Source organism: Arvicola amphibius, chromosome 4, assembly GCF_903992535.2.
Source record: "Arvicola amphibius chromosome 4, mArvAmp1.2, whole genome shotgun sequence".
In the NCBI taxonomy this organism is placed as follows: Eukaryota; Metazoa; Chordata; class Mammalia; order Rodentia; family Cricetidae; genus Arvicola; species Arvicola amphibius.
In genome coordinates this window covers 96,973,855-96,997,150 of record NC_052050.1, presented here as the reverse complement: position 1 = coordinate 96,997,150, position 23,296 = coordinate 96,973,855, and the positions used below count along the sequence as shown (strand labels likewise).

Below are 23,296 nucleotides of genomic sequence, written 5' to 3'. Positions count from 1 at the left end.
CGCCCTCCGCCCCCGGCCGGCCCGCGGCCCCCGCAGCCCCGGCCCCGGCGGCGGGAGGCGGGCCCTGCGGCGGCGGCGGCGGCAGCGGCGGCCGCAGCGAGCGAGGAGGCCGCCCCGGCCCCGGCCGCCGGCCGCACGCCCTCCTCGGCGCCGAGATTGGGCGAATCGCGAGCAAGTACGTGCGCGTCTCCCTGCCGCCGCCGCCGCCGCCGCCCGCCGCGGGCCGCCCCGGGGCCGCCGCCGACGACGCGCGGGAGGAGGAGGAGGAGGCCGCCCCCGCCGCCGCCGCCGCCGCCGCCGCCTCGGCTCGCAGCCGCCCGCCTGCCGGGCCCGCAGCCCGGGCCTCCGGCCGCAGGCGAGGCCCAGGCCGCGGCCGACATGAACCACCAACAGCAGCAGCAGCAGCAGCAGCAGAAAGCGGGCGAGCAGCAGCTGAGTGAGCCCGAGGACATGGAGATGGAAGGTGAGGCCGGCGGCGGGGCTGGCGCTTTCATCGTGGCCAGGGTGGCCTCGGGAGCCACGCGAGGGCCTCGCCATCTTTAACCAGATCGGGCTCCCGCTCGACCCGAGCCGGGCGGGCGCTCCTTGCCCGGCCGGGCTGCACAGTCATGCGGCTCGGCAGGGGGTGGCCCGGACCCCGAGTTAAGCGCATTGTGCAGCGCCCGGCCTGCTGGGCACAAAGCGCTGGGGTCGTAAATTAGGACTGAGGTGTGCTGGCTCCGGGCACCCAGGTCGGGAGGCGGGCCCCGGGGACCGTCCCCTTTCCGGGGTGTGTGGCTCTAACCTGGCTGGTTGGGCCAGCTCCCCGGCCTCTGAGCTCTGGGGTGGGGGGGAGGCGGGTGCGCCAGGTTCACCTGCACCTGCTTCGGAGCGCGGCCCCGGAGAGTCTCCAAATAACCTGAACTGCGCTGCCCTGCGTCTCGCTTAATTGCGGAGACACCTGCAAGGCGCGCAGCTGGCCTCAGCCTTTGGACTCACTCGGAGTGCGCACTGAGGGCCGCCGAGTTTATAAGTTACCTCTGCTTGTGGAGGAGTTTGGGTACCTGGCTGTAGGTGGTGCCGTGCACATCCTGCTTAGTGTGTGCTGGCAATTGTGAAAGTTCCGTCGCACATGGCTGCTTCCAACAGACTCTGGAGGTAACTAAGTCGTCTGTCTACCCGAGCGGCAGGAGTTTATCTTGGTACTGGATTTTGTAATACGGTTTGCAGATGAGAGGAGCTTGGCCTTCAGGGTTTGATGTAAAGCACAGTCAAGGCAAGGGTCTCAGTTCCCTACCTCACGCTGGGTTGTGGTCATTGGCTAGCACTTTTTTTTAAAATTGGTACTTTGGACAAAGTCAACAGTTTTATTTGCCTTAATGCCGTAAGGGGTCAGGCAGGCAGGAATCCCAGTGAGGGGCACTCGAGTGGACCATTAAGTGGCTTGTTCTTTTTTATTTTGAGCAAGAGATGGTGGGTTTCATAAATGGAGTTTCTAAGGAAGTTAGGGTAAAACAATATTCTGTGGAGTGCTGATTCTTCGGGATGAGAATACAGACCCATGACTCCTGATGCTGGTTAGTGGGTGTCCATTAAACAATTGCGTGACCGTGCTGAAGATGGAAAAGGCCCTTTTAGTGAGTCTTATCAATGGCTGATTGAACTCATTCCTTTTACGTTGTTTCATGGACATCGAAAGTATTTACACTTGTTTCCATTTCAAATAGTGTCAGATGGAATAAAATCTGGTATTGTGGGCATAACCGTTTTTGTTAAATGGTGATAATAAAATTGGACATTGCTGGACACCGGATTTCAGACACAGACTACGTGGAAAAGTTTCAGCGACTTTGCTAAGAGACTAGGGTGAAGGAAGATTGTCACAAGTTTTCACTCTACAGTCTGGACTTTGTTCTTCCAAGATTTTTCTCATGAAGCTTTCTTTTCCTATCAAAGTTTGCATTTGTGAGTTAACACAGTTTAGTGGTTAATGGATTCTGTGGCTTTCAATTCTACCATTAAGGCTCTAATTCTCTAAAAATGCAGTCTTAGTAGGGCTGTGATCATGTAAGCTAGTAGTGTGTGGTATGTGTGTGTGGGTGCCCACAGGTTGTGTGTGTGTGTGTTTTAGGCAATCTGTTTTAGTTTTCCCTTTCCTTAAATAGAATGCTGTGCCAACTGTTGTCAGTTAGGATCCGGAAGAGTAGAATACTTCCAAAATCCCAAATAGTGGAACTGAGCTAGTTAATGACTTGCACCAGTCCTGGCCTGGAATCTGTAGAGCCAGAAGCTGGAGGGTATCAGGGTTCTGACCAGCTTGGGAAGGGAGGCTTTGTGACGATCATCCTGTCTGCCCTCTGGGACAGGGTGCTTTTAGTGGAAAGGGAGGCTGGGAGACTGGTTCTGTTGGCTGTTTTATTTTCCCCTCCTATCAGGTCAGGGCTGGTTTGCTGTCCTCCTGCCTTACCCTGTTGGAGTTAGGTTTGTTTTTCACTGACCTCTGCACAGTGCTTGCACATCCGCTAGAGAATTGGTTATTTTTAAAATGTCCTATTATGAGTGGTGAGGAAAGTATAGGGAAAGAGAATGAGGGACAGTTTACTTGTGTTGTAACCACAGGCCGGAAAAGCAGCTTGTCCTGTTTCGTGCTGGGAGGAGCTAGGCCCCCCTACCTAGTAGATCTGACTAGGGATGGATTTATTTGACAGTTTATTTACTATCTAGTTTGCAGTGGCTAATAAGGCCCATAATCTGAAGAGGTGCCTTACATATAAGATTGACAATTTTTCCTGTTGAGGGGACAAAAGCATTTCTGAGGATTTGCCTATGCCTCCTAGTAGCTAGCTATTGGGAGAATGTGCTGTTCCCTGGGGTGGCAGTTATGCCCCACTGGTACTGTTTTCAGAATGTAAAATCTGAGTCGAGTGAATGGTCAGTAGATTCTTGTCGGGAGCAAATCTTTTTTTTTTTTTTTTTTTTTTTTTTTTTTTCGAGACAGGGTTTCTCTGTAGCTTTGGAGCCTGTCCTGGAACTAGCTCTTGTAGACCAGGCTGGTCTCGAACTCACAGAGATCCGCCTGCCTCTGCCTCCCGAGTGCTGGGATTAAAGGCGTGCGCCACCGCTGCCCGGCCTCGGGAGCAAATCTTGAGCTGACCCTGAGGGCTTTGGTAGTGGAGGGCCCCTTTCACATCTGTATGCATAGATGGAGCTTCAAGGCATCTTTTTTTTTTTTTTTTTGCCTTGAACATGCCTTTCATGTTTGTAAGAAGGTGAGTTCTTGCACAGTGCCCACCATCATAGACTGGATATGCAACTTTATACCTAAAGTAAGGTTCCTTGCAGAAGGGTATGCCAGTGGACTGATCCAGTGAGGTTGATATCTTCCTTATGTAGGTTTTAAAGTTTCATTTCTTTTTATTTTATGTACATGGTGTTTTGCCTGCATGTATGTTTGTGTGAGGGTGCCAGACCCTCTGGGACTGGAGTTAGAGACAGTTGTGAGTTGTTGTGTGGGTGCTGGAATTTGAACCCAGGTCCTGCCAGTGCAGCTCTTATCTGCTGAGCCATCTCCAGGTGGAACTTAACAGTAGAGGTGAAATTGGCTGCAGCCAGAGCCTGTCCCTTTGATGCCAGGTAGTCAGGCTTGCGTGTCGAGAGCTGCTCCCTTCAGCCTGTGTGCTCCAGTCTTCTCAGCCTGCCTGCCTGTTGGTTAGTGTCTCCTCCTCAGTCCAAGGATAACAGCATAGCAGGAAAGAACGTGAATCCTTCCCTTGCTGCTTTTACTGTTCTTTCATCTGAATTAGTTCACAGTTGGGAAGTACCATGGCAGAATTGATTAGGGTTTTATTGAGAATTTGTGCTTAAGCTATCGATGCCTCAAGTTTCTGAATCCTAGGAAAAAGGTCATCCATATATATCAAGGTTGTGCTGAAACCAGTCATGTCACCAGTCATGCCACGGACAGGCACAAGCTAGAGGCACATATGTGCACTGAATGTAGCTATGTGGGCAGACTTTTGCAGCGGGGGTGAGAACACCACAGGCAAAGTATGCAGAAATGCCTGCTTGTGATTATATCTTGGCAGAATGGGGGACGTTGATGACCCAATATCAGTTTAATCAGTGTTATTCCTGAACCCCTGGATGGATCAGTCCCATTCTTATGGAGTGTGACTCCTTGACTAGTTAATTCCTGGTTTTGATAGCCCATAACAGGGATATAGAGTTAATGGTAAAAAATTAGGAGAAAACTGAAAGAATGACAGGAGCTGAGCAGATGTCGTGTCTGGGGACATTTGTTTTGGAGTTTTGAAGCTCCAGCAGTTTGGCCATTTATGTGTCTTTTTCATTGCTAGGAGTCAGGGTCTAATTGTAGCACAGGCTAGGTTTGAATATCCTGATCATTTGTGGCTGCCTCCTGGGATTACAGATGTGCACGATTGACTTTTGTGTTAGTCCTAGTGATTAAGTTTTGGGTGGTGGCGGTGGCAGTAGGAAGATAGGTCATCAGGCCTCCAGGCTTAGGAGGTAGGCTTAAGTTTTTTGTAGGTCCCACATACTGTTATCAGATTTTTCAATCAGTTTTTTTCATTTTCAAGACAGGAATTTTTTTGTGTTGTGACCCTGGCTGTCATGAAACTCACTCAGTAGACCAGGCTGGCCTCGAACTCACAGAGATCTGCCTGTCTTTGTCTCCCGAGTGCTGGTATTAAAGGCGCACACCAACACCACCCAGCCCAGTGAGCATCTTAAATTGGTCCTTGTTGGGACTTTTATAGGAGCTCTCTTTCTGGTCTGTTATTGCAAAAACTGGCTACCTATGGGATTGTTTGCCCTGCTCTATGAGAAGGAAGAAAACATAGATACTCCAGGAAAGTAGCCAATAACATAAATCAGCGCTGGGCAGGTGGCTCTTGTAATCCTACCTAGCACTTAGGAGGCAGAGGCAGAAGAACCACAAGTTTTAGGCAGTCATGGGCTACATATTGAGATTTCCACTTGGTCTCCCATATAACACCAAGCAAGCCATTTAGACGTCATTGTTCCTAAAAGCTTTGCAGGTCATCTCTGTCACATCCTTGTAAAGGAGCCACAGGGACCTTTTGTTACTGCCTTCATTAACCATTTGTGCACTATTGTGTTGTTTGCTTGAAAAATGACCTCACATTCCTTTGGGTTATGGGATATGGACAGGAACTACAGTTTTCAAGGAACTCAGGCTAGACAGTAGTGCAGAAAGTGGGGGGGCTGGCCACTGGTCTTGTGAAAGAGGGAGCTGGAGCCGTAAGCAATAATGCTGTGATAGCTAGCTGCTGATTCCACTTAAAGCCTTTTATTGGAACATACATAGAGAAAAAACAAGCCTTTTTCCTGCCACTGTTGGTGTGGTCCACCAGGGCTTTTCTAGACCATCATAATGTCTAATGAAGACTGCTGTTGAGTGCCTCCTAAGTTTAGTTACTGTTTCCAGTTGTTTTTAGAAGAGTAATACTTACCTGGATGTTGCTGCTAATTCTCCAAGCAGGGGAAGAGCCCAAGGTTGTAACAGGGCATTTCTTTCCAGTGGCAAGTGTTGAATGTCACTGCTTCATAAAGTACTTGTTCTGAACTAATTTGGACTTCAGAAAGTTGGCAGAAAGTTTTCAAGTGTCAATGCAGGGGCTGGGCAGTCCTACCATTTTTCTAGAAATGATGCATTTCTTGGTTAACCGAAGTCAGGGGAGTTGAAATTGTTGAAGATAAGCAGACCTGTGTGCAGAAGGTTGGGGCCTGAAGGCTTACTACAGAGTTACTACAGAGTTTCTAAGTTAAGACAGTCAGTACATTGCCCTGGGGCTGGAACAAGGTGATGGACACTCAGCAAGACTAGCAGCTACCCGAATGGGATGGGAAGAGGGATGGGTGTCTCAGAGAAGCCCTGGCTTGAGAGATAAGAGTACGTGTACTCAAAGGCCAGTGCGTAGCTGAAGCCAAGGTGAGCTCTTGCCAAAACTGTGCCTTGGTCTCAGCTGGGCCTTTTCTGAGTTTGAATAGATCCTTAGATCAGCGCACCAAGGGTGGAGATCACTGCTGAGTCACAGTTGTTGATAGACACCCAGGTGTCTTGTCAACAGCTTATGCTGTCTAATTAACAGGTGCTTCAAATTCACTGGTTTTTGAAACCTGGGAACCAGCCTGTGTGATGTTCTTGTCTCAATTCTTTTGGGTGATGAGAAGTAAAAGATCAAGGAGGATCCTTGTGGGAAGCAAGACAGTTCTGTGAGAGACACTTCTGCAGATAGTAAAACCTGGGTCCTTCCTTGGTTTTGATCTCATACCAGTGGCTGAGGTTCCCTGACATCCTGTGCTGGAAGACAGAGCATTATATTAGGTGTCAATCCCAGAATACTTTACCTGGGACGGTTGGGAAGGTCTGTTTTTGATGAACTGGCACATTGCTTCTTGAGTACTGAATGAATTCTATAGGGTGGCTTTCTTCTCCTATAATAATACACCTCAGATGTAGCCACAGGTGTTTGGATAGTGAGCTGACCCTTCTGCCACATTCCCATGGTACCTTCAGAAACAGTTGAGTGGGCATCACTGAAAACAGTGATGGTACTGTAGGCTGAGCAAACCTACAGCCCCCAGAAACTGGCTGTGGGCCACTGCCTGGGTTGCAAGTATGTTTCATCAGTATCACTTTGGGGAACATTTGAAGACTCTTAATCGATCCCAGCAATTTCTGTTTTAAAACAATATGTAGCACTTGGCATGTGTTTGCCAGCTTAGGCAAGCAGCCCTCTAGAGTATGGGGGTCTCCTATGAAAGTCCTTAAGTCTAGTTGTTGGGTCACAAAAGTTCACAGTGGAATCTTGTTTCATAAAGCCAACTGAGGTAGTGGAAACAATTCCTAAGTCCATATTGTTCTCGTTCTCTCTCTCTCTCTCTCTCTCTCTCTCTCTCTCTCTCTCTCTCCTCCACTCTCTTCCCCCCCCCACCCCCCGTGTGTGTGTAGCTGCTGCTATCGACCTACTTACCTATCTGTCTAGGCATAGTTTCCTGTTTGGTTGGTTTTTTTGAGACAGGGTTTTTCAGTAGCTATGGAGTCAGTCCTGGAACTCTGCAGACCAGGCTGGTCTTGAACCCACAGAGATCCACCTGCCTCTGCCTGGGCTTAAAGGCGTGCGCCAGCACTGCCTACCTAGGCATAGTTTCACTGTAGTCTATGAAACTTCCCTGTGTGGACCACATGGGCCTAAAACGATCCCAGCAATTTCTGTTTTAAAACAATATGTAGCACTTGGCATGTGTTTGCCAGCTTAGGCAAGCAGCCCTCTAGAGTATGGGGGTCTCCTATGAAAGTCCTTAAGTCTAGTTGTTGGGTCACAAAAGTTCACAGTGGAATCTTGTTTCATAAAGCCAACTGAGGTAGTGGAAACAATTCCTAAGTCCATATTGTTCTCGCTCTCTCTCTCTCTCTCTCTCTCTCTCTCTCTCTCTCTCTCTCTCTCTCTCTCCTCCACTCTCTTCCCCCCCCCACCCCCCGTGTGTGTGTAGCTGCTGCTATCGACCTACTTACCTATCTGTCTAGGCATAGTTTCCTGTTTGGTTGGTTTTTTTGAGACAGGGTTTTTCAGTAGCTATGGAGTCAGTCCTGGAACTCTGCAGACCAGGCTGGTCTTGAACCCACAGAGATCCACCTGCCTCTGCCTGGGCTTAAAGGCGTGCGCCAGCACTGCCTACCTAGGCATAGTTTCACTGTAGTCTATGAAACTTCCCTGTGTGGACCACATGGGCCTAAAACTCTCTCCTCTCTCTCTCTCTCTCCTCTCTCTCTCTCTCTCTCTCTCTCTCTCTCTCTCTCTCTCTCTCTCTCTCTCTCTCACACACACACACACACACACACACAGAGAGAGAGAGACAGAGACAGACCGACCCACCTGTTTCTTTCTGCCTTATGGGATTAAAGCCACTATGCTTGTATTTATGCTTTTTGTATTTTCGAAAACTAGTATGTGTGTATGCTTACCGTGGCACCCATGTGATGTCAGGGAACAAATATATGGAATTGGTTCTCTTCCCATGTTCACGTGGGTGGAACTTGGGATGCCAGGCTTGTATGTGGCACCTGCCTTTACCCATTGAGCTGCCTTGCTGGCCTTGATTCAGTGTTTTAACATTTTTATTTTGTGTGTGCGTCATGTTGGGGAAGCATGTTAGAGTGGCTGGAGAAGTAGCCTCCCGCTTGAGCCTTCAGTGCTGAGATGACAGGGTTGTACCACCACACCAGTCTCAACGCAGTTGCACAGCCATCTTAGGTGGGTGGAGTTTCTCCCTTGTTCTTAAAAAAATAAAGGGAAATAAGTTTAGTTGCTGACCTTGAAAATGCCCTTTTGTAGATAGAAAAGTGGGGATTGCAGTGGTTTTAGCTGGCTCTACACCTCTTGTTGCTGCTAATGATGAAAACAAACTTGGCTTTATTTACATTTTAAATTTTGAAACCAGGTCTTGCTGTGTAGACCAAGCAAGCCTTGAACCTGTGGTACTTATCTGGGACAAACATTCACCTCAGCGCCCAGTTTGCAATTTTATATGGTGACAAAGGGAATGAGAATCTAACCACACACCTGGCAGCTATGTACACTGTCCTTACGGTGATCGAAGTTAGAGATTTCCAACTGTTGGCAACCTGTGTGTCAAAGTAATGGAGAATGCAGATACAGAACACACTATTAACACAGCTCCATTGCCCAGTTTCAAAACAATCAGCTTGGTGAGTTTGGTTTCTTGCTTAGATGTTTCTGATGACATTGAAGTCACACACAGTGAATGTTGGGAAAGATACATTGTATTCCAGAAAAACAAAATGAATGAAAGCAGTGGGATTCCATGGATAAATGGTTCTCTCCCGAATCTTGTAGAACAGGGTGTATCAGAATGTGAAGGGTCAAGATTTGTTTATTTGCCATTACCGTGGATAATACTGTCTAGAACACAATGCAGCCAGTAAATAAAATGGTCATAGAAATAAGTTTTAGTTTATTAACAAGTTAAGCAAATTTAAGATTACACTTTAGTATTTATTCTGGGTGAGCAAATTGGGAAAAATACAGAAATGGGGTTGGGCATGGTGGTGCAGCCTTTAATCCCAGCACTTGGGAGGCAGATGCAGGCAGATCTGTGAACTCCAGGCCTGTCTGGTCTTCATAGTGAGTTCCAGGATGTAGAGAGACACTGCCTCAGATAATTAATACAGAAAGTACATGTGTAGAGGAAGTGATTATAGGTGGCAGGCACAGTGCTAACTGCTGGGTTGGGTCACGTTCTCTCTTTTTGATAGCCTCAGAAGGAAGGACACCCCCCCCCCCCCGCCCCAGGCATGTTTGGTGGGCGAGGACTCCAGCATTGTCTGGTGGAGTGTGGATGGGTACTTGGGAAATAGAGATGTCACAGGTGACTCTAAAAGAAGGGCTAATGTGACTAGAGGTGGGAGGCATTCATATTTCCCAGTCTCTCATTAGGGCTCAGAGTTCATAATAAGCAAGATGTTTCCATCCTCAAAGAAGTCCCAGTGCTCTTAACTGTTGTGCTATCTCTCTAGCCCCAAAGATGTTCCTATTTTAATCCACAGAGCCAGTGAGTGAGCTTGTCAATGTGGCAAAACTTCTTCTGTAGATGATGGAAGAAATGTGACCAACTCTGCTAGCTTTAGAGATATCCCTGTGTAGGTGGCTCTAGGAAGCTGGAAAAAGCAGGCAAGCAGGCACACATGTGGAACATGGGCCGGCCACACAGTGACTGTAGGGAGATCCACTTCCTTCTGACCTAGGAGTTTGGGCAGTTAGTTCATCAGAAAGGAGACTAGCAAGTTCTTAGTTGGCTCAGCAGCAGTACATGGATGTTGAGTGGATACAATGCCTGGAGACTTAAAATGGTCTCTGAGGCTTACTGAGCACAGTGTCGTGGACAGTCAGGATACTACCAGTGGTAGGTCAGGATGCGAAGTCACTCATACAGCTCTGAAAATTAGGTACTTTTTTCCCCATGTGAAGCATCACACAGAAATTGGGGCTGAGGGTTTGGGGAGATGGACTCCATCACTTTTTGTCCCCAAAGCAGTGAGGATCTGTGTTCACACCCCCAGTACCCAGTTGAAAAGCTCACTGTAGATGTGTGTACACCTGTGATCCCAGTACAGGGGAGGTAGACGTAGACATAGGTAGGCACTCCCAGGCCAATTAGTTCTTGGCAAGCTCTGGGTTCAGCAAGAGATTCAAATCCTATCCCAAAAATAAATAAATAAATAAATAAATAAATAAAATAAAGAAATCGGGACAGTGAGACTAGCCCAGAAGGCAAAAGGCACTTGCTTTCCAATTTTGTTGGCTTGGATTGATCACAAAACTTGTTAAGGAGGATGAAGAGAACAAACTCTAAAGTTGCCCTCTTCATGTCTTTGCACATACAGAATAAAAATACAAATAAAATGGATAATGATAAAAGAAAATATTGACCTCTGGCCTCCACTTGTATGTGTGCATATCTGTATGTTCACCTCTGCATGGACACACGCATGTACCAAACAAATAACAAAACCCAGGAATGAGAAAGTAAAAGAACGACCCTCAGTTAACACAGGAGACGATGCGGGGCTGTTATTTAGACCATTTGCCTTTCATTGCTGGGCACAAGACACCATTGGCCATATATGTGTAGTCAGTATAGCCTTACATTTAAACGCCCCTTTGGCTTTTGCTTGGGTTTCTTACCTCATTACCCCCAAAATGGTAAACTGCAGTGAGACTTTCTTGTACTGACTGACTTTGTATGGCTTACCTCATACCTTGAATATTTAGCTCATGCCAAATTGGCCCTGGCCATCCTTGTGGTGAAGCAGGTGGAATTTGATTACTGATAACAAAAGATACCAAGCACAGCGCAAAACTGATAGATCACTTTTTATCATTATTGTCTGTGTGATGTGTGCACCATGACACATGTGGCGGTCAAAGAACAAGTTTCACAAGTCAGTTTTCTCTTGTGGATGCTTTAGCCAGTGAGCCATTTCCATGGCCTGATCACTCTTTGGTAATCAGAAACGTGTTTGAATATGATTTTGATTGGAAATAAATCATCCCCAAAGGAAACCATTCTGAATCAATGTAGTTGTATATGGACATATTCTTTGTTGAAGGACATGTGTTGTGATCAGTATTTCAGAAAAACCAGCTTCTCTGTCTGTGTACATGTGTTTGTGGATGTGTGTGTGTTTAGAGCAAGGCATCAGGTGTCTCTGTCACACTTCCCCCACTTCCATTTTTGGTGCAGAATCTTAAACTCGAGCCCAGGTCCAGCCAGACTGGCTGGCCAGGACCCCCAGGGATTATACTGTCTCTGTGTCTTCAATTTTAGGATTGTAGGCACATGCCACAATGCCCATTCGTGTAGTTGCTCATACCTACATAGCAAACAGTTTACTGAATGGGCCCCCCAACACCCCTCCCTTTTAAAACTGTGTTTCTCTTGTGTAACCTTGGCTGTCCTGGAACTCACAGAGATTTGATCCTCCTAGCTCTGCCTCCTGAGTGCTGGGATTAAGGATGTGCACCACCACTGCCCAACCCGGTATAGCAGCATAATTTTAGGGTGTCGTTCATCTCCAGAAAACACTGCATTCAGCACTTGCTCAATGCACCTAGCCCTCAGTGTCCATCAATTGGATTCTGTCCATCAGTGTGCTGAACATTCCAAGTAAATGGGGCCGTGGAGTTTGACTTCTTGTCGGTTTTTCTTAGCATCGTGTCCGCACTGTGTGGTGCTTAGTTCTTTGAGTAGAGAATAGATCTGTGGATTTGCACCGTTATTTAACCATGCATTCTCATTTCTCTGTTGTCATTTTCTTTCTTTGGAGACAGTTCCACTTCATAGCCCTTTGCTAACCTGCAAATCACTATATAGATCAGGCTGATCTGGAACTCGCAGAGATCTGAATATTTCTGTCTCTTGTGCTGTGAGATTTGGCCTACACTTCTGCCTGTGTGTGTGTGTGTGTGTGTGTGTGTGTGTGTTTTTGAGAGAGAGAGAGAGAGAGAGAGAGAGAGAGAGAGAGAGAGAGAGAGAGAGAGAGATTGGGGGGAGTGAACAGAGGAAATGTGAGAAAGAACTCCTGAGAGTGAACTCCATTGGAAAAATTCCTAGTTATATTTTTAAAAACTTATTGCTGGGGCTGGAGAGAGATGGTTAAGTGGTTAAGAACACTTGCTCTTCTTCTAGAAGACCTGGGTTTGGGTCTAGAACCTACATGACAACTCATAAACATCTGTAACTCCAGTTCCAGGGGATTTCTCCTCCTGGCCACCATGCACTCATGAGGTGCACACACATGTATTCAGGCAAAACACCCATACACATAAAATACAAAGTAAATCTTGAAAACCTCTGCTTTCGACAATATCTTGGTCTGTATAGCAAGTTCTTGACCAGGCTAGCCTATGTTAGCCAATATAGTAAGACATTACCTCAAAAAATTATAAAAAACATTATTATGGGGCTGGCTTGATAACAGCCACCAAACAAGATTCTGAGTTTGATCTTCAGGACCCACATGGTGGAAGAAGAGAATATTTTTTTTTTTTTTAAAGTTTATTGTTTATAGTGTTCTGTCTGCATTTTGCCCTACATACCAGAAGAGGGCATCAGATCCCATCATAGGTGGTTCTGAGCCACCATGTAGTTGCTGGGAATTGAACTCAGAACCTCTGGAAGAACAGTCAGTGCTCTTAACCTGAGCTATCTTACCTGCCGCCAGGAGAGAGTAATTTCTGCAGATTTTCTCTGATCTCTACCCCCATGCCTAACCACCCGTACCTCCACCCCAAACACAATAAATGAGTAAATGTTAGAAAATTAACATTGTGTGGTCCAAAGAAAAAGTGTATTCACAGCACATGTGGAGATGATAATAGGGAGTTGGTGTCCTGTTTCCACCCCTGTCCCATTTTTCAGACAGGGTTTACCTATGACTCTTCTGGAATTCACTACCACGTCTCCCTAGTGCTGGGATTAAAGTGTGCAGCACCACACTCAGAAGTGGTCTCTATTCCAGCCACCTTGCTTACTTCAGGCAAGCTGGGCTGGGAAGTCTGGGGTATTACTTGTATCTTCTCATCACTCTGGAGTACCATAATTACAGGTGGGCTCCTGAGCTTAGCTAACATCACACGGTTTTGTGGATCTGAACTGAGGTAGTTATACTTTGTGTATAAGGGCTTTGCCCACTGAGCCATCTTCTTTACCTACCTACAGGACACTTGTTCTTTATCATTCATTAGATTGTTCTTTTTTAGTTCTGTTTGCTGAGTGTCTCTGTCCATCTGTCCGTCCATCACCTAATTGCAAACAGAATCTTACCTATTTGGATCACAGGTATGCATCACTGTGCTTTGTTGTTGAGCCTTTGTCAGAGTCCAGTGGTCCCGACTGCATCTGGATTCCCTTCTGTTCTTGATGTTCTCCAAGACAGAGGGTCCCCCTTTGTCAACAATGCATCTTGCTTATTGCAGCTGCTCAGTTACCCTGGCAATGGGTGAAGGAGTTTTGCTTATCTGTTTTTACTGCTTTCTGTATGTGACTATTAGAATCAACTTCTTGTAGCTGTAGAAATCGTCACCAACCAATTTGACAGGGTTTGTGTTGCAAAGTGATTTTTTTTTTCTTTCAAGTGTACTTTTGAATTACTTTGTGGGTTTATGTGCTATTATATGGGCCTATATAATCCTGTCTCTTCTGTTGAGGCATCATCTCCTTGAACCTGCTCTTGCATGTTTTCATGGAGGCTCAAAGCTACGAAACGCTAGTGAACGTTGTCTCCTCCCCCATGTGAAAACTGGGATTAGAGACAGCCTAGATTCTTAGATATCTAGTGCCTGCATAGCAAGCACTTAGCTGCTGAATGTTTTCTTCAGCTCTTTTTTTTTCTGCCTCTCACATAGCATAGGTCAGCCTACAGCTTCCCTGTTGAAGGATGACTGCTCTCTTGCCTCCGTCCCACATGCTGAGATTACAGGAGCCCCAGCATTCATTGTTCACAGAATGTGTAGTCTCTGTTGTCCTTCACTGCTTAAATCTAATTTGGGAGGCCATGTTTGCCATGTTGAGTCTTCCTATTTGTGAGCACTTAAGTTTTCCTCAGTGATAGTGATTTGACCTCAAGAATGACCAGTGTTCAGGATGGAGAGATGGCATGACTCAGTGGTTAAGAGCACTGGCTGCTCTTCCAGAGGACCCGAGTTCAATTTCAGACATCCACAAGGCAGCTCAAAACTGTAACTTCAGTTCTACGGGACCCAATATCCTCACACAGATATACATGCAGGCAAAATACGCTTGCATATAAAATAAAAATAGTAAGCTATTAAAAAATGGCCAGTATTCATGTGTTCTGTGGACAGCCAGTGATGTGTTCACCATTGCTCTGTATGTTCAGTCGTTGCTATCCAAAATAGCCTTTGATTTTACAATAAAATCGGGCTTTTGCTGTAAAATTTTCACAGTACCTCTGGGCACTAGATTTTCAGCCCTTAAGTGAAAGACAGGATGCTGGGTGGGTCTCTAAGGAGAGTAACCTGGCATGGTGTTCTATTTGTGTGGCTAAAGATGGGACAGGCACCCTGTGCTGTGATGAAAGTGTCAAAAAAATGAATTTAGATTTCCTGTTAGAGTCTTAGCCAAATAACTTGAAACATTTTTTTTTTTATTTTTATTTGCTTTGGTTTTTTGAGATGGGTTTATATATATAAAAGCCCTGGTGATTTGTAGACCAGGCTGGCCTCGAACTCAAAGAGAACCTGCTTGCCTCTGTCTATAGAGTGCTGGGGTTAAAGGAGTGTTGGAGTCAGGGTTCTCTGTGTAGTTCATGATTGTCTGGAATCATTACCTTTCTGCCTCTGCCTCATGAGCATCCAGATTATAGGTCCTTTTCGGGGAGGTTTCATGTATATCCATTTTACTCTGACCACCACTATGTGAGTGACTTTGAAGAAACGCTTCTGAAGGAAGGAGGTTGCTGTTTCTAAGGTGTCAATAGACCTAGGCTACAGGTAGCTCTGGATGTCAGCTGAGCCCCTGTCCCTCATTCGGTTTGTAAAGGCTGCCCAAGCTGGGTCTTGCTTCAGCTAATATTTTAGTTGTGCTTTTAGTGCTGCGCTGTGAACTCACTGAAAACGCCCAGAGTGGGGAGCCAAGGGTGAAACTTGGTTCTTCATTCTATCCCCCTGTCTTTGCAAGATCAGCTTAGGTTTCTCTGCAAACTGTTTTTTTGACTACTGCTTGCCACAGGTGATGTCAAGCTCCTGTGTCTCTGTTTGCTGTGCATGCTATGATTTTTTTCCCCATAGCAGTTGATTACATACCACAATTGAGCAGATTTTTTTGTTTGTTTGTTTTGGAAGTGAATACTTATGAATGAGAAAGCAGTGCAGATGTAGTCACCAGTCAGCTCCTTAGTATTTTATACACCTCAGTTTCCATTGCAGCGTTTAGACTAGAGTTTGGAAGGATCTCCAGGGAACATATTTTTACATGATAAATCTAAACTGAAAGCCCCAATTTTATTTAAGGAATACAAATTGCATGTGTCTTTCCTTGGGGCTTCATTTTCATGTAACTAATGTAAATCAGGTTTCTTTTAGACCTTAGATCTGTTCTGTAAAATGGGGTATATTTCTAGCTCTCAGGCTCCACTGCCTTTAAACCTGTGTGGGCACTGGCCCCTGAAGCGGGGTTCCTGCTTTATCGGACAGCTGACTGGAGCTACATACCCAGTGCAAAAGCCCCAGGAGGACCAGTTTAGCTTCATGAGATCAGTAGAGACAGTCTTACTGCCAGTGAGATGATCAAAGGAATTCATCTGACTGGGGTCTATATCAAATAGAGATTCACCTTGACAGAGGGAGAAGCAAGCTAGTCAATTTTCATCAACATTTTTTAAAAAGTAAATCTTTATTATGTATACAGTGTTCTGCCTGTGTGGCTTGGATGCCAGAAAAAGGCTTCAAATCTCCTAATAGATATCTGTAAGCCACCATGTGGTTGCTGGTAATTGAACTCAGGACCTAAAAAAGAGCAGTTAGTGCTCTTAACTTCTGAGTCCACTCTCCAGCCCTTCATCAAGACTTTTGTAGAACTAGTAGCTTGGAAGGGATCCTCTTGCCTATGATGGCTAAGATAAACAACAGTCCAAACACTCATTCTCGCCTGTTGGTTCCTCTGTCAGGTCTATAGTGGTCTGCCCACCAGAGGACTGAGTTCACCTTAGTTGTCAGCTTGACAACTAAGGCTGCCATGGTTGTGGTCCTGTTAACCTTCTGCCTTTTGCGTCACCATGTTGTGTTGCTTTTTTGCACCGCCCTTGTTCTTGTTCCTTTTGTGGTTTACTCCATCCACCTGTTGTGGAATATTCTCACCAGGGTTTGCACTCCTCCGCTGCTGTTTTGTGATCTCCCCATGATCTTTGCATTTGGATAGTATATGCTAAATCCGGGTCCTATAACTTTAAACCCAGAGTTCTCCATTGCCGTTTGTCACTTTTGTGCTGGAGGGTTGATCCTGTGGTCGCTATTGAAGCCATTTGGTTTTAGCTCTGGTCCTAGATATCAGTGTGGTCGGTTGTGCCACTAGAAAAGGGCTAGCTGATTCTGGAAGCCAGAAAGACTCACTGGCATTGAAACATTAGAGTGCTACAGGACTAAAGCACACGACCAGGCTGTGCGCTGTATCATTTCAAGTGGCCAAAAAACAAAACAAATACTATAAACATACAACCCAGAAAAGCCGATACCCTTGTCCTCAGAATGAGTCCTTGTCTGCATCTATGTCTGATAGCTGTGACTCACCTGTGTGGTGTGAGAATGTTTCTTCCTTAAGAAAAAGTACATGCTAGGCAGTGGTGGCGCACGCCTTTCATCTCAGCACTCGGAAGCAGAGGCAGGCGGATCTCTGAGTTTGAGGACAGCCTGATCTATGTAGTGAGTTCCAGGACAGCCAGAGATACATAGAGAAACCCTGTCGCAAAAAACCGAAAACAATCAAACAAAGTGCTCATTTCACCAAACATTGAGAAAGCTTGGAGGACAGCTGCTATTGGAGGGCACCTGGTCCAGCAGCTGCTATTGGAGGGCACCTGGTCTGCAGTAGCTATTGGAGGGCACCTGGTCCGCAGCAGCTGTTGACCTTAGCATTGAACATCCCTTTCAGTTAGCATTGGTTGCCTTGCTAACTTAATATTGACTTCTAAGAATTCATCTTTCAAAATCCCAAAATAAACAGTAGATCTGAAATGTTATCGAAAGCTTTATTTATAAAAACTTCCACAGATCTGATGAATGGGCACACAGTGCTCCCCATTTCACCTGGTGTGGCAGTAAAAAAAAAACATTGTTACATACCATATGTAGCACTTATGCAATCTTGTTTGAAACGACAAAGAACTCTCACTATGTAGCTCTGGCTGTCCTGGAACTAACTCACTAGGTACATCAGGCTGGTCTTGAACTCAGTCATCCTCCTACCTCTGCCTCCTGAGTGCTGGGATTAAAGTTCTGCACTCCCTTGCCCGGCCTAAAATTGAAGAACATTGTGGTTGCCAGGGATTGTGGTGCCGGGTTGTGGTTGTAAAAGGACAACATACAGGATGGAGTTGATGGAGGTTTGTTCCTTCTCCAGAGGACCTGAATTTGCCTGCTGCTTCTATTGTGTCCTTCAGTCACAGCCAGCTTCCTGTAGTTCTAGTCCTAGGGTCGTCTATCCTGACTGGGGGAAGGGAGTACATACATAACAAGTGTGTGTGTGTGTGTGTGTGTGTGTGTGTGTGTGTGTTTTAAAGGACTCTGCTTTCTCTGGAGTAGACACGAGACCACATCGTCTATAGTAGACGTAAATCCTGAGAATTGTGTGGGATTATTTCTGGACCAGATAGAACAGGACCTAGTTTTGCTGTTTGTAGTAAGAAGAGCCAGGAAGAGTACATAGTCTCTCCTATTGTTTATTTTTGAGATGGAAATCTCATAGTCCAGGCTGGCCTAAGGGTCCCTCATCTTCCTTGGTCTGTGCCGGCCCGCCGCCCCCCCGGCCACCACCCAACACCATGTTATGTGATTCCTGTTATGGAACCCAGGCCTCCATGTATACTTGGTAAGCACTCTACCAACTGAGCCCCAGTACACAATTTTAAAAGCACTTATACCTGTTTAGAGCACTTCATTAGCCTTTTCTTATTATCCTGTTGATTAGAATTGTGACATCGCCCCTCACTAGTCCAGGAGTGACTTTCATCAGCCCACAAATTCAGTAAACAAGGGCTGGAGGTTGGTGATTGTTACTCAGAACTTACAGGCCTGAGACATAATAGTTCAACCTTGCTCATACTAGGCTAGTGTTTGCCTGCTCAGTCACAGCCTCTGTCTCAGTTGGAGTTTGGTTTGTTCTGCTTCCTAGTGCCATCACCATGATCTTGACTAGTGAAATGCTTGTGAATTTTACTGCCCTGCTCCAGTCCAGACACGTGCTCTCCCACCACCATATCCAGTACAGCTGGGGACAGCCTGAATGGAGTGGTGAGGGAGGAGGGAAAGATAACGCGCGGACCCAGAAGCCCAGCGAGTTACATACTGTTTGTTGTATACAGAGAGGCAGGATATAGGCAAGCTGAATGCCTCAAGGAGGCTGGTTTAGCTAATCTTGGTAAGGGAGCAATCTTCAGGCTGTAAGTGAGGTGTTTTAGACATTTGTCTGCATAGACTATGTATGACATCCACACATGGACCACACATTGCCATCTGAGCCTCACTACGTGTGTGTATGTGTGGGGCTTGCCATTTGTTCCCATGAGCCTGAAGCTGTGATCGTCCTTGATAGGGCTCTCACGTCAACACACATTCACTTGGGACTTGACACACTTCTGAGACATCCCCTGCTGTTTGTATTCCCACCCAGCTCCTGCTCCCTTGTTGTGTACTTGTTGTGGGAAACTTTGTTTCGGGGATCCTAACACAGTGTCAGTGGGTGTAGCCTTGCTGCCAGATGTGACCTGCTTATATCCTGGAGTTCCACACAGTGTAAAGCTAATAAAATTTATATATTAAAAACCCTCTTAACCCTTAATCTTTAGTTGTTTGAGATCTAAAGACATACCCTGTATGACACATGGTGGTAAACTTTTCTATCAGTCCTTGCCTTGCTCCTTAGATTTGAGGGCTTCTTGTCCTAAAAACAGGAATTTTGAGGGATGCTTTAAAAAAAAAAAAGAATGTTGAGGTGTCCAGCTCCTGGAGATTCTATGCATTCACTCTGCTGTGGACAACAGAACCTTCCCTCTCCAGTCCTCCGACTGCTGGGCTACAGAGCCATGAGACATGGCTGGGAACTACAGGCTTGGGCAAGAAGGTGATTCAAGACTTTCAGACCAGTACCTGCATAGCTCAGTTACTCCTCAAATGATTTGGGGTTGTCGATTTAATTAGTATCAGTCTAAGATTTTATATATATATATATACACAGAACAATAGATCTGTACCCTCTCTCCCTTTTCCCTTCCCTTCCTCTTTTATTTCTGTCCCCCCACCCTTCTACCTTCCTTCTCCCTTTTGTGGTACTGGAGATTGAACATAGGCCTCATGAATGTTCTAGGCAAGGGCTCTAACACTCAGCTCTGTCCCAACTCCTTTTTTACATATAGTCTCTGTATTAAGTAATATTCTGAATTGAGTTTAAAGTGGGTTGAGAGGAAGAAGGAACCATGTTGTTGATTATTAATAATTAATAATAATTATAATTATTAATTATAATAATAATAATTAATAATAATAATAATTATTAACAACTCTTGGAGTTGGGGTTGGACCTGATTGGAGATGGGGATGAAGATGCCCAGCTCTAAGGTGTTCTATGATATGCCCAAACCCCAAGAATTGGCCCCTGTATTCTGCTTTATACTATTGGGTGGTTATTAGTAGGTTGTAAGCACAAGTTGAGTCCGGAGTGGGGTTACAGCGAGAGATGCTTTCTTCTCTCTTGTCCAGGGTTGAGACTGAGGTGATGAAATTAGTGCTACCAATTTCCATTGCAGTTGGCAAGTGTTCTTGGGTAGTCCTGTTATGACATCACAAATGGAGGTCGATGGGAGGAAGCACAGGTGTCCTCAGGGAGGAGGAGGAAGGTTAGACCAAGCAGCTGTGATGGTTTTAAAAAGTTTTTTTTTTCCTTTTCATCCAAACACATAAAATCATACCTGTGATACTCATAATAATGAAAACTGATACCCTTATCTGAGTGATCCGTACATTAGAATGATTGCTTTATTTTCTACAGATGCTGCGCATCTAAAGATTGGGTTTTTAGAGGTTGATGGGACGGAGTGCTCAGAGTTGAACTAGTCCTTCGCTCATGCTAGGCTAGTGCTCGATTACTGAGCAACACTCGCAGCCCCAGGGACATCTTTTTTTTAACTAGCCACTGCAGCCATTGCACATTGTCATTATTGGCTCTAGATGAGTCTTTATTATTTGAGATGGCTATGCGTCAGAAAGTTAATACTGGGGTTCTGTTTGGCCAAACTAAATTACACAGAATTCCCACCTGGGGCTGGGGAGAGAGCTCAGCAGGTAAATTGTTTGCTGAGCAAGCATGAGGACCTCTGTAATCCCAGTGCTTAGGGCTATGAATTGGGGCAGGGGTGAGGTGGGGCAGGTGGATCCTACAGGCTCATTGGCCAGCTAGTGGAATAGGTGAGAGTCATGTCCCTGTCTCAGAAAATACAAAGTGGACAGTGACTGATAGGAGAACCAGTGTCTACTTCTGGCTTTTACATTATACACACATGAATGACTACTCTCACGCTTCTCCCTCCCCCAGTAGGACAGAAAGCCCAGGAGCCAAACCACTTTTATGAAGCCATAAACCAGTTCTTCCAGTGTGCCTTTGACAATAAAGGGACGCCTTCTGGTGCAGTCCTTACTCTGGCCTAGGAATCTACTGCATCTTAAGGTTTAAATGCTTTGCAGATGAGCTTATTTATTTTATTTATTTATTTTATTTTATTTTATTTTATTTTTATTTTGAAGAACATTACAAACTTGGTATTCTGTCCTTTGAGAAACTTGAGCTGCCCAGGCAGTTGTTTGGGAGCTTCTCATGGTTGAATTTCTGGCACTCATCCTTGTGACCTTGTGACATTTTATAGCAATCAAACATCAGCTCAGTACCTGTGTGGTGGCTTAATTTGGGTGTGAGAGTTTGGCTGTTAACTCTAGAGAATGTTTCAACTGAAGGGTTCTACTTGGTTTTCCTCTTAGAGCTGTCAACTGTAGATCACCTGCTTTCATTATTGGTGGAACAAATGCCTCTCCTCAGTCAGACCATTGCCGTTAACTCTGCTGAAAAGCTGGGTGGCACGGGTTTACTTTATTCCGACAATGTAGAAGATGTGAGAGTGTGGGGCCATAGCTCCTTCTTTTTGTTTTTTTGAAACAAGATTTCTTTGTAGCTTTGGAGCGTATTCTGTAACTAACTCTGTAGACCAGGCTGGCCTTGAACTCAGAGATTTGCCTGTCTTTGATTCCCCAGTGTTGGGATTAAAGGCGTGCACCACCACCACCTTGTGAACTCAGTTTTTATAATCAACATAACTTTTGCTGGAAAAGCACTCTTTCTAGTACAACTTACCTAAACAAACATCAGCCTTGATCCCAGCAAAACACAAAACAGTTGCAGTCTGAATTTACTTGATTCTTACTTGGATTTCAGTGGAACTAATAAAGGCAGAACCTTTGTCATTCTCAGCTACTAATGTTGAATGATTGCTTAGAAGGATGTTTTGAGAATGGTTTGGCATTTTAACACAAATCATGCTCAAAGGCATTTGTAATAGCGCCAGACATACTGCCAGGTGTAATTGAAGAGAATTTCTTTAGGATCTGATACCTCCAAACTTGACTGGCCACTATCCCTAAAGCTTCTGAGGCTCCAGATGAACAGAATTAATAGGAATAGGTCCTCCCACACTTGAGAATTTGTGAAGGAAGTGACTGACACACTCTGCCCAGTCCAGCACACAACTCTCCCAGCATTATATATAGCTCTGGCTGACCTCAGAGATCCACTTGCTGAGATTAAAAGAATATACCGCCATGCCAAATTTCCATTTTGTTTTGTGGGGGCTGAGAGGACAGGTGAAGTGGAGACCTTGAGTGGGTTTGCCTGTGTGTATCTTGGAGCTCGGAACTCAGACTGTGAGGCTCATGTGGCAAACACTTTAACCAGTGCTGAGCCGTCATGCCGACTGCAGCTTAGTTACAGAGAGATTTGCATGGAAAGCAGATGGTTTTGGCTTTTTTTAATAAACTGTGTATATGCAGAAAAGTTATGGTGTTAAACCTTATAGGCCTTGGTCATGGTTTACCCCATAAAAGTTAAAGGGTAGTTTGTCATATGAAGGGAATAAATGTAGGTGAAAAATTCTGAATTACCCAGAATTACTTTTGCCTTCAGTTGAAAATCAGAAAAAGAATCTTACCACCTGCCCTGTATCTCACACATAGCCTTTGTTTGTCATTCAGAACCTCATTGCTTTGTAACCTGGTAGTTGGGTCAAGGCAGGAGTGATTGTGAGCTCCAGCTAGCCAAAAGACCTCCTTTACTCCCAGTGTTTCACACCCCCAGATAAACCCCTGTGGATTTTAGAGATTAAAGGGCCGGTTTTAAGTGCTTGTTTTTAGAAAGAGCTTTTTGGAGGCGCTCTTAAATTTGTCTAAATATACGTGGGAATGCTTGTCTCTTGTTTTTTATTATTTTTTTGTTTTTGAGTTCTGAGATGCAGAGACAGGGAGTTATCATTTAATGCAGGAGTTGGAGAGTTTTCATGCTCCAAATGGAGAATTGCAGTTTGAGAGCCAAATTGGAGGAAAAGAAACAAAACCTACTTCAGTTCTGTCCGTGGTCCTGAACCATTGCGGGGGGGGGGGGGGGGGGGGCGCCCATCCCAGTGACATTGAGACTTGGGATCATGAAGGTCCAGTACACAGCTACCTAGGTGTTCAGAAAAGCATGCCTCCTGCATGTAGTAAGGTACATTTCCTGCTGGGTTATTTGGTGTTTTAGGGAAAATTCCAAGCTCCTGGATAACCTGGGGCAGCCTTTGTGGACCTCAACTGCTTCTGCAGTCTGTTTTGGGATGGTGTACATGGGCTGCTTTAACCCTGTGGTTAGCCAACAGTGGTGGTGCCAGCTGTAGTCTTAACATTTATGAGGTAAGATGATGACAAACCTGAAAGCAGCTTGTCGT

The 23,296-nt window shown here is 45.5% G+C and overlaps 1 protein-coding gene across 1 annotated transcript in view; it reads left to right on the top strand.

The window, feature by feature from the left end:
- Window positions 1-323: 323 nt before the first annotated feature.
- Window positions 324-23,296, top strand: part of Usp7 (ubiquitin specific peptidase 7) — a 57,257-nt gene continuing 34,284 nt past the window's right edge. The window contains exon 1 of the mRNA XM_038326091.1: window positions 324-463. Within this exon, the coding sequence (XP_038182019.1) occupies window positions 379-463 (85 nt within the window). The 5' untranslated portion in view covers window positions 324-378. The remainder of the gene's footprint in view (window positions 464-23,296) is intronic.